This window comes from Strix uralensis, chromosome 3 (assembly GCF_047716275.1).
Source record: "Strix uralensis isolate ZFMK-TIS-50842 chromosome 3, bStrUra1, whole genome shotgun sequence".
Classification (NCBI taxonomy): Eukaryota; Metazoa; Chordata; class Aves; order Strigiformes; family Strigidae; genus Strix; species Strix uralensis.
In genome coordinates, this window is record NC_133974.1 from 30,163,052 (window position 1) to 30,175,657 (window position 12,606).

The 12,606-nt window shown below is 35.4% G+C and overlaps 1 protein-coding gene across 1 annotated transcript in view; it reads right to left on the bottom strand.

Annotated features, from left to right (window-relative positions):
* EYS (eyes shut homolog) overlaps window positions 1-12,606 on the bottom strand; it is a 1,118,553-nt gene that overhangs the window by 163,622 nt on the left and 942,325 nt on the right. Inside the window, exon 39 of the mRNA XM_074861787.1 lies at window positions 10,157-10,310. Within this exon, the coding sequence (XP_074717888.1) occupies window positions 10,157-10,310 (154 nt within the window). The remainder of the gene's footprint in view (window positions 1-10,156; window positions 10,311-12,606) is intronic.

Sequence of the window (12,606 nt, forward strand, 5' to 3'; positions counted from 1 at the left end):
CCTTATAACTGCTGTTAGCAACATCAGTCACTAAGAAAGTAATAAATAACTTGCAATTATCAACACTGCATTGAAGCTGTTTCTTTAATGTTATTATTAATCCTAGAGCTTTCTTTGGAAAATGAGATTTTCTGGTTATTCTTGATTCTGAAAATTATACTAGCTATTATTTATATCACTTTTGATAAGAGGGGCTGCTAAACAGGAAGGTGTTAGAATGTTTTGAATTATACAATATTTTAGTCATGCTTTCTGAAGGTCATAGCATGAAAAACTAGCAATGTATTCACATATCTAATTGCCAACATATTTGTAATATGCGTAACAATGAAATACTGAACATACATTAGAGATTAGCATGGTCGTTAAACATCTGATCCTGTTTAAATATGTGAATATTGATATGACAAAGTTTGTAAGCATCATTCATCAGTCCTATTCCTTTTACCATTTCAATTCTAGTAGGAAAAATACAAAGAAAATATGCTGTCTTGAACCACTCGGTATTTCTATAAAATCAATAATTGACAGCAATGAAATTCAGGGTATGAGGGGTATTACTGAAATGATCGACCTATCTTAGGGAAAAAGGACATAATAAAAATATTGTTCAAAACTGAGAATATCAACCTTCATTAGTATTTTCAGGTATGGTCCTCTACTTTAGAGATGAAGAATGGTGGCAACAAAACTATTGGCCAGAAATGCACCTTAACCACTGGAAAGATTAAAAAACCCTTGGTTCTACCACTAGGTTATACAGTCACTCTCACTGGGACAATCAGTATAAAAAATATAAAGTTTGATTCATGTTAAAATGACCACTGACAAGACAGAAGTGGCTTCAGAGGTGTTTCTTTTTTTTGCTCACCATTATAAAACATTTCTTTGTATGTCTTACATAGTAGTGAAAAGTTAAATCTTCACGTCTTTGTCATGAATGCTTAATTATTTTACATAGTTATGAGAGTTATGCTTGCAGGCAAACAAAATAACATTGCAAAATGAGAAACAGAAATATATCTCTATTTTCAATATCAATGTTGTTTAGGAAGTGGAATAACTTTATTAAAGTCAAAGGTCACCAGCTGTCACAGGCTTGAAGCTGACAGCAGTCTTTCTTCACATGTAATGTGTATATATGTACACTAGAAATAAATCTATTTCTAGGATACCATACTTGTGCAAACAAAACCACAGCTTTGTAGAATTTATTTCTTGTGCTGATTTTCAAATGATATGTTGTTACACTAAAAGTTTCTAAATGAGACAAGTTTTACCAGTCTTCTTTACTTTTAGGATGAGTTACTTCATCCTACAAAAGTTTTTATTGCACCTGGTTTTACTTTATTATGTTAAGTTGAACATGCTTATAATTATATCCTCTAGCATCATTGGTAATACAAATGAAGTATGTTACATTCCTAAAACAGATAATAATAATATAGAAGCATAGATTCTATGATTCTTAAAACAGATAATATAGGTAAAAATAACAGCTATCCTTGTTTCTTGTAGGGAATAGAGTGATCTGTAGCATATCTTACTCTATCAAATAAAACCTTAAATTCTGGTGGATGATACCTTGAGGAATAGAGGTTAAATTATGCTCTTTTTGTCAGTACACTGAAGGGCCGACAATAATTTACTATGTCAATTTCCAGCTCAAGTTCAGAGCATCTTTTTGGGTTAAAAGTCAGCATTTGTCCCCAGACAGAGTTTGATTTAACAGAACAACAGATTTGACATAAAATTTGATTACACAAAATTACCAACAAAAACTAATTTTTCAAATTTCACATTCAACAGGAGATTGGAAGGTGCACCATACTAACAGGACTTAAGAAAGAGAAATTTGTTTACAATTCCAATAACTTTGTCGTTGTTTGCACTATTATTTTTCATGGTACTAGAGAAATTTATAAAATGTATTCCATTTATCATTAAGGCTCACAACATCAGAACCTTGAGTTTTCAAGTAGGTTTGAAGTTGCAGTAATTGCAACAGAAAGAAGGGGGTTTATCAGTGGGGAAAAAGATTGTGAGAATGAAATAAATTTTGTTTTGCAAAACAATATTTATCTTTTCAGAATGTTCATCATTTAACACTGACCTCTATATTTCAATGGAGGTAGGTAACCTAAAAATAAGCTGCCAACTTTTAGCTGAATGGCAAAAAGGCCTAGTGAGCAATAGCAGTCTGAGTACTGTACCAATTTTTAATTTTTCCCATAAATCCACATAGTTATACAGTCAAACTCCTTTAGACGAGATACCTAACTTGAAAGCAGGTAAGGTTAGATGGAATGAATACGACTCATAAGAATTTTTCTTAAATAACATAGCTAATCAACAGCTTCATATTTTTTCAATAACTTTACCTTTGAAATACAGTAAATATATTTTGCTTTCTTATGTTGCACTGTGGTTTCAGGTAGGTCATAGTATTCCATCTGTGACTCAGAGTCCAGTTCAGTATGGTAGAGGGTGCTGATCTCCACAACTGTGAGAAGACATCTGTATGCCTGCCACTTCAGGAAAGGCAGCTGACAGTGCTGTACTATGCTACTCAGTATTACTGAGCTGTTGCTACGGTTCACATTTAAAAAATTTATATTAATATGAATGTATCTGAAAGACTCTGAAAAAAATTCACACCTAGCAGCACAAATGATTAAACCTTCTTTAATGCAGTTACCCTGAGATGGTAGAATCTAGGATCCTAAGAGGACGGAGCAAAGTAAAAAGCAGGAGCACAACCCTGGACATCAACAGCCAAACTCTGGTCTTTTCAGGGATCTGTTTGGAAGAAACCCATGAGATATGGCCCTGGAGAGAAGACTAGTCCAGGAGATCTGGTTGATATTCAGATATCACCTCCTATAAGCTCAAGATAGGTCCATCCCAACAAGTAGGAATCAAGCAAATGCAGCAAGAGGCCTGCATGGGTGAAGAAGGAGCTTCTAATTGAACTCAGACCTAAAAATGAAGTGCATAAGTCATGGAAGCATGGGCAGATGATCCAGGAGGAGTATAGAGTTGTCTGATCTTACAGGGATACAGTTAGGAAGGCTAAGGCTGATCTGTAATTGACTATGCAAGTGACATGCAGGGCAACAAGAAAGGATTCTACAAGAACACCAGCAGCAAAAGAAAGACTTACAAAAATGTAGGCTCACCACTGAATGGGGAAAGCAATCTGCTGACAAAAGACCTGGAAAAGGCTGAAGATACTCAGTGTCTTCTTTACCTCAGTCTTCACTAGCAAGATCATCCTTCAGGTCAAAAGAGGTAATTTTCTCCCTCTCTTCTGCACTGGTGAGAACACATCTAGAGTGCTGTATCCAGTTCTGAAGGATATGGACTTACAGGAAGGAGTTCAGCAAAAGGCCACAAAGATGAATAAGGGACTGAAACCTGACAGGACATGGTCCTACATACTCTATGTGATCCTGCTTGAGCAGGAGCATTAGACAGGATGATCTCAAGAGGTCCCTTCCAACCGAAACAATCATGTGATTCAGTGTTTCTGTGTTCCTGAGATATTCCTGTAAGGTCAGTTAATTTAAGAAGACCTAGTCTAAGACAAAGCATGAAGGGTACAGGTACAGGAATTCAAGTCAGCTCTTCAGCAGCTAATGAGCTTGAATAGCCGTAGAAGTTGGTTTGTTGGCTTTGACAGATCACTGATGAAATATTGAATATTGTTGCTGAATGAAAGCAAAAAAATTGTTTCAGAAAGTGACATATGTTTCTAAACACACTGAATATTCTGTTTAAACACAAAGTTTGAAATTGAAACAAAACCAAAAATACTCTTTTCCATACTCTTTATGAGAATCCATTCACTTATTTCAGATAGTAGGCCACACAGAATAATTTAACTGGTTGATTTTAATATTCCATGAAATGATCAATTTTAATTGCATATACAAGAATGTATATGCATTAGTTTGATATAATGAATGTATTATGGGACTATTTCTGAGACTGAATAGCAGATGTAGTGATTTACCTATGTAAAATTGTGGCAGCTGGATTGATGGAACCGGGATTAAGGTTTTCAGACAACAAACATTATATAGGCATACATTGCACAAACTTTGATACCTTATAGTGGCAAATTTGATGATGATTTTATGGAATAGATATATATTAAAAACTGAACTGAGTCCACTATTGTTTTTACAAGGTCTGATAAACCATCATCAAATGCAGATAATTTCAGTGGAATATCATCTCTGAAAGACATTTTTAGGTTTTGTCTCACTAAGACTTATGCTGTGTTATCATGATTTGCAATTTCTGTAGAAGAATTCAGTAAATATAAATGTGTATAGTTGTATATACAGTCCTTCTAAAAGTAATTCTAAATTTAATTCAAAATTTATTATATATACTTAATCACAGAATCACAGAATTGTCTAGGTTGGAAAAGACCTTGAAGATCATCCAGTCCAACCATCAACCCAACATTAACAGTTCCCAACTACACCATATCCCTCAGCGCTAAGTCGACCCTACTCTTAAACACCTCCAGGGATGGGGACTCCACCACCTCCCTGGGCAGCCCATTCCAATGCCTAACAACCCGTTCTGTAAAGAAATGTTTCCTGGCGCAACTTGAGGCCATTACCTCTTGTCCTATCGCTTATTACTTGGTTAAAGAGACTCATCCCCAGCTCTCTGCAACCTCCTTTCAGGTAGTTGTAGAGGGCGATGAGGTCTCCCCTCAGCCTCCTCTTCTCCAGACTAAACAACCCCAGTTCCCTCAGCTGCTCCTCATACGACATGTGCTCCAGACCCTTCACCAGCTTCGTTGCCCTTCTCTGGACATGCTCGAGTAATTCAATGTCCTTTTTGTAGTGAGGGGCCCAAAACTGAACACAGTAATCGAGGTGTGGCCTCACCAGTGCCAAGTACAGGGGTAAGATCACTTCCCTGTCCCTGCTGGCCACGCTATTTCTGATACAAGCCAGGATACCATTGGCCTTCTTGGCCACCTGGGCACACTGTTGGCTCATGTTCAGCTGGCTGTCAATCAACACCCCCAGGTCCCTCTCTGACTGGCAGCTCTCCAGCCACTCCTCCCCAAGCCTGTAGCACTGCTGGGGGTTGTTGTGGCCGAAGTGCAGAACCCGATATTTGGCCTTATTGAAACTCCTACAGTTGGCCTTAGCCCATCGCTCCAGCCTGTCCAGATCTCTCTGCAGAGCCTCCCTACCCTCGAGCAGATCAACACTCCCACCCAACTTGGTGTCATCTGCAAATTTACTGAGGGTGCACTCAAGCCCCTCTCCTCAGCAACTGATCTGAAAAGGCGGAGGCAAGGAGTTTCAAACTGCTTTCAGAATGTTCTATAACATTTCCAGTTTTATGCAATACATCTACATGGGTATGATTAATGTATGTGCTGACAAAATTCAAAATCAAAATATACAGTATGTAAGATATTACATTTCTAAACCATATCTAAATGTGTTTTCTTTATCAATTTATAAATTCATATTATAGAATAGAAATTCTTAAATTTCTCCCAAACTGCTTTCACTGTTAATCTTCAATGAATTTTGGAAAGGGGAGGTATGGTAAGATGATGGAAATATTGCATCAAGTTGGTTCAGGTTATCTAGCAAAACACCTTTCCATTTCTTATTCATCACATAATTGATTATGTTGGAACTCAGTATTGCAATTATGAAGCTTAGGAGTATTTGAAGACAACAAAATGTCTTCCACACATCATGAATATAGGCTATACTATATAACTGTTCAGATACAAAGCCACTGACATTTACAAATTGCTGCTCAGATGTTTCCAATTCGTCAGACAAAAAATTCCTATATTCCTAGGTAACTGGTAATGTTGGAAACAATAGAAAAAGAGAAAATTAGCAATTATTTGTTTTCCTGATTTAATGTAATTTTTAGTAATTCTTTCACACTATGCAGAGCACCCAGCATCTGTAAATACTAATAAAATGATGACTTAGAAGTATGCAGTAATATGAAAACATACATATCTCTGGAATGATGAAATGAAATATGTAAACCAAATGACTCAAAATGAGCCAACATATTGTATGGATGGAGATTTACATATTCTTTCTGAAAACACATTTTCAGAAGGCACATGTAATGAAAACCTTTGTAAGATCCATTCACAGAACTGTCTCTTCTGTGAAAAAGGAGGAAGTGGAAGTGTAGGTAAAAAGATGGACACTGATAATATAATTATGTAGTTTTCAGTCAGTGCATTATGTCTTGCCAAAATTTCCATGTGGAAGTAAAAAAACATGTTGAGGACTTTCACAGTTCAGAATGTGCCATCTGCTTTTGAAGCATGAAGACCAAATAATAACTCCAGCAGCTTCTGTACCACTGCATGGTCTAGGCTAGAGTTAGCTGAACAACATTAGCTGAATAATTTATTTAACAAATAAATGCTTTTATAGACAGCTAAAGGTGTCCTTCTCAGCCAGGAGTAAATGCTCGTATACGTACTACTAATTGAAGTGTGACAGAAAATTGGAAACAACTACATTCAATATGTTCACTTTGAAGATACATGAAATATTAATGTACATAATACAGTGATAAAGGTCTGTGGGGATGGGCATGATGTTCATTAAATTCCAGAGCAAAATTCTGACAATTCTGCAGGTAAATAAGATGCAAAAGAGTGACACTATCCTATACAGACAAGATTTTAATTAATGCTTGCCTAGAATCTTCTAAACAGAATCTGGTGTCCCCCATCACTGTCTAGAACAGACAATTTAATGTTTTAAAGTAAATATAATTTTAAAAAATATCATTTAGAGAAGAAAAGTGTAAGATGTCTAAAAAAAAAATCAGTATTCCTACTCTAAAAGCTAAAATCCACCCCACTATCTAGAAAAATCAAAATCCTGGTGACTTGATTATCAAAATCTCTTGATTGTTAAAGTTACTTTGCTTCAATCACTTGAATAAACATCATCTGGCCTCAGTGACAGTCACATCATTTTAACCACAAATAGCATACAGCAATTTTCACATCAGGCAAATTCATTTCAGAATCCACATATGGAATGAAATGTGTTTGAATTGTTGTTCGTTGAATAAAGAACAAAACCATAAAAGCAATCCAAACTACATCTCAAGTATGGGCTCAAAGCTTTAACTGAAAATATCAATACAATCTCAATTATGAAATCACAAAAAATGAAACCCAAACAAATGTACATTTTCAAAACCAGCAATCAAATAATTCTAAAATAAACAGAACTGGAAACAATGAAAAAAAGCCTGCATTGAAACAGCTCTCTACTTTCTTTAGGCAAGGCAAAAAAGTAAGCAATCAGAGTTTTATTGTTTTTTCTATAAAACTGTTGTTTCACAAGGACCGTAAAGACAATGACTGAACATTTAAAACTCATTTAATCTTCATCAGGTTTGAAAGAAATGGCCATGTATAAGGAAACTAATCATATAGTTAAGAGAAAGGAACAGCTGTAAACTATGGGGATATTTTAATTTCCTGTACACAGTGGATTTGGAAAGAAAAATTTGAGAAGATGAAAATTTGCTTCTATAGATGTTACTGGTTGCATTAATTGCACAGTTTATCCACTGGAGCTATAGTTGCATCCAGAACTCAAATATCTGTCAAATATTATCTTACAGACTTATTCAAAGTCAAATTTAACAGAAATATTGTCTCCCAGTTGGAGCATTTTCAAACAGTAACAAAAATAGTTATTTATTCCAGTCTTTGTCTCTTTTCCTGCAAAAAAACCCTCATTAATTTTGCAGATAAAACATACAGATAGAGTTATCTATCTTCAACAGCCACAAAGAGAACACAAATCAACAGTTCTGCCATGGATTCATATTTTATAGCCTATGATACAAGATCCTGGGAGACCACAAATGCCTTGTAAAGTTTGCTTTTTTCTTTGGCAGAGGTTAAGGATGATTGCTGAAGGATTACAATTTTATTGCTGCTTTGGTGAAGGATATACTGCTCTCTCTACATTTTAGAAGGACTCACAAGAATAATTACTAGTTGTTTTGAAGGCCAAGCCCATAAACTCAGATGCATGTAAATCCCAGCCAGTCACAGTCTACAATCACACCTTGCAAGTTATTTTGTATGCCACTGTTTTAAAGATAGTTGTATATATTCCAGTAAACAAAGGTAATGTGTAAATTGAACTGACATTACTTTTTAGTGTATCAACATGGCGAATGAAGGCATAAATATACAGGTGTTAGTTTTAAGGTAAAAAAGAGGGAAATAAATTTATTTTTCAGTGTGAACTTGAACTCTTGAAATAGAATCAATCTTTTCAATGTTATTTAGCGGCATCTGTTGCTAAGATATTATTAGGCTTTGAAATCTGTACGGCATTTTAATGTCTTAATCTTGTGAAGCAGAGACAATGCTAACATAGCCAATACAGTGTGCACAATTTGCTGACCAGTGTCTCACACAAGTGTAGTCTCTGAGATTAAAAAACAAATTTAGAATTGTTTGTTAGTATTGAGCTGTATACTTCTATCAAGTATTTTCTAAGAGAAAAAAATTCTTTACCTGCTGGTTCATAGGGAGAGAAATGGATAGAATTTTCTTTATACATTTTATATCATTCACAATTTGTACAAAAATTCTAAAATACATTAATACTGTCAGCTAACAAGTAATTAGATTTGAATTTATGCTATGTGATTTTGCTTCATTAATACCAGGCATTAATACTAATATAAAATAAAAGAAAAAAAAACCTGTTTTAAATGGATCATAAGAGTAATGTACAGGCCTGTGGCTAAGAAGAAATATAAGATGGAAAGGAAACAGTTTCTTAAATGGTAGAACCTTTCATCCATCCATATTTTGAAAAGAGGTTTTACATTTATATTCTAACAAGTTTGTTTCTAAAAGAATATGGCAAAGCTTATGGGGTGAGCATAAAATCTAACCAGGAAAAGTCTAACCATTGTCTTCTCCCCATATCAATCTACTCTATATATTGAGATCATCAAACCTGGCATGAGCAGCATTTTAGAATTTTACAACATTTACATCATACAGAAACAGCTCAGAAGGCAAATGCAATCATCAGGTGATGATTTTATTTTCCTTTTTTGATAGTAAGAAAGTAATTTTGAGAACACTGATGTGCATGTTTTATTGCAACTTTTACAGTCTCCTTCATATACCATCCTTTAACAGCAAAAATGGTCCTAGCTAAAACCACCTTTCATTTAATAACTTGTGCAATAAGTTCCCTCACATCACAAGTGCTTACAGTTCAGGTGCAGCAATTAACTCTGATACTTTAACTATGTAATAAGCAAAATAACATCTTAATCACACTAACTTGAAATTTTATATGGCCATTAGAATTATTTCTGAAATATTTTTAAAGTAAACATTAAGCACTTTACCATTATTTTCATGTTACTAATATAAATATAACATAGCACCTGTATTATTTCATTCTTACCTTTTTTCTAAGTTGCACATATGAAATTTCATGAGTGGAAAAGAGTTAATCGATTACCAAGGCATGATAACAATATCTTTTCCAAAATTATTAACCATTCTGTGAACTATTGTGTGTACTAGATGAAAAATTACAGTACTGGTCAGTCACCATTGTATACTGCTGACAATACAGTTGCATATGTAGATACGACAGGTTACTGCATTGCGAGATGTTAGCATGCCCATTTTTAATTTTTCCTCTTAAACATTAACTTAGTCCTTTATAATTAGTCCTAATATTTAGCACTAGAATTCTGATAACAAATCTAAATTATTCAACATGTAAATTAATAAGCATAAATTATGAGCTACCCATTTGTAACTTCCAACATTATGTATAAATTGTTTCAGTTCTCAAACTGACTTCACCTGTATCTGTAAAAGTGTCAGGAGTTTGAATGATTTGTAAGTTCTCCAAAGAACTGAACTAATCCCTGTGAACTAAAATGTATTTTCAATCAAGGACACTACCTTTTGAAAAAGGTTTCCAAATATGCAAACAATTTTTCTTTCTAATATGACTTGTCTTTTTATTGTCCAAAAAAAGTGAAGTCACACTTTATTGCTCAATATATATTACATAGTTATGTAGTTATATAGTATAACATAGTGGTAAGTTCTTACCTTATTGTGATAGGGATGACTATACCCCTGCTAACGGACTGATTGACAGATACAGTCAGAATGTTCTGAGAGTTTCCACAGCTGAATCGAACTGTTGGTCTTCCCTCCACAAGATACAAGTGAAGAAACCGTTCTCCCAAATCCTTTTCACTAGCTTTGAAAACAAAAATGGAGACAGTCACACTTCTGGAAGTGTAGGACCTTCCAAAAATATTCCACACTACTGGAATGTCACTGCCAGTCATAATGCCCATGTGACATTGAGGAGTCTTTTATCCATATGCAGGGCTCTGCTTGAGTGACTGTGAGAATAAAATTAAACTCTGTATCAACATCTGTAACTGGTCAAAGAAAACAACCAAAAGAGATTTATTTTTATACTACTGTAGTTGCATAAATCTTACAGAAATCTTTACATTAATGGAAGGTGAACTTTTCTCTATATCCAGCAGGATCATTAAGGTGACAAAAGTGATGCTAAAAAAAACCCCAACCAAATCACAAAAATACTATAATATCACAATTTACTTTTTCATTCAGCTTTTCAACCATATTATAGAAAACAAAAGTTATAAGAGACAATCTCTTTTTTTTATAATCTCTGTAAAGATTACGAACAATTTACCTTTCCCAATTAGTGATACATTTCAGACTTGATGAGAACAATAATTCTTATGTACAAAACATCACACATACTGTGTTACTTGCACAGTTCATATAAGAATAAAAAGATACTTAAAAAAAAACTTTCAATCTCTGGCACTTCCACTAAATAGTATACTGTAAATATGACAGCAAAAATATTTCTATTTAAATGATGGACGGCACATGGTTCATCTACCAAAAAAGGAACTGACACCTACAAGTGCAAATTATTTTGGACGGGGTTTTTTTTATAAATTTGCCCTTTGTATTTACTTCTCATAGAAGGTAAGACATAGTTCCTGTTTGGAATTTTTATTCCCCTTCAAGACAAACTGTTAAAATGTTAATCTATTTTTTTTCACTATATTTTATTATATTTAACTGAAGTAAAAAAGACTCAATAGCGAGGTCATGAAGTTGAATTTACTGCATGTTCAGCAGTATTTGAGCATAAGATTACTATGTTCTTCTTAACTTCCAGAGTCATAATGTTTGGAAATCTGGAACCCTGAGTTCCAGAATCATATCTGTATCTAATTATCCAACTTGTCTGGAGAATATCTCCTATCCATTGTCTGTAGCTGAGTTGAGAAAAACCACACAACACATATACCATACAAATAATAAACTTTTTATGAGGGTATGTAGTAGGAGAGAACATTTGCTTCCTTAAGTTTATATGATAAACAATCTTGTCAAATGGGATGAAAAGGAAAAGGGGGAAACCAAAACATGCAAAGGCACAAACCTTACCAACAAATGGAAATAGTAACAAGAACCAAACCTGGTTTGTTGCACTAACTTGTATGAGCATGCAGAGTGTGGGAATGATTATTTCAGTAAGATTCTCTGATTGAGGATTCTGTCAAAATGGGATGATAAGGAAAAGGGAAAGTCAATAAGCAAAACAGATGTGACAAACAGTAACAGAAACAATGACAAGAAACCAATCTTGTCAGTCACACTAATGGATGGGCTATCAAGAAACTTCAAGCATCACTTCAAAGAATCACAGAATCACAGAATCATTCAGGTTGGAAAAGACCCTTGGGATCATCGAGTCCAAACATCAGCCCTACTCTACAAAGTTCTCCCCTACACCATATCCCCCAACATCTCATCCAAACGACCCTTAAACACATCCAGGGATTGTGACTCCACCACCTCCCTGGGCAGCCTATTCCACTGTCTGACCACTCTTTCTGTGAAAATTTTTTTCCTAATGTCCAGTCTAAACCTCCCCTGTTGCAGTTTAAAGCCATTCCCTCTTGTTCTGTCACTAATTACCTGTGAGAAGAGACCAGCACCAACCTCTCTACAATGTCCTTTCAGGTAGTTGTAGAGAATGATGAGGTGTCCCCTCAGCCTTCTCCTCCTCAAACTAAACAGTCCCAGCTCCTTCAATCCCTCCTCATAGGATTTGCTCTCCAGCCCTTCACCAGCTTCGTTGCCCTCCTCTGCACTCGCTCCAGCACCTCGATATTTCTCTCGTATTGAGGTGCCCAAAACTGGACACAATACTCCAGGTGTGGCCTCACCAGTGCAGAGTACAGGGGCACTATCACTTCCCTACTTCTGCTGGTCACACTATTTCTAATACAAGCCAGGATGCCGTTGGCTTTCTTGGCCACCTGGGCACACTGCTGGCTCATGTTCAGCTGCTTGTCAATTAGAACCCCCAGACCCTTGTCTTCCAGACAGCTCTCCAGCCACACCTCCCCAAGCCTGTAGTGATGCATGGGGTTGTTGTGGCCCAAGTGTAGGACCTGGCACTTGGCCTTGTTGAAGCTCATCCCATTAATGGT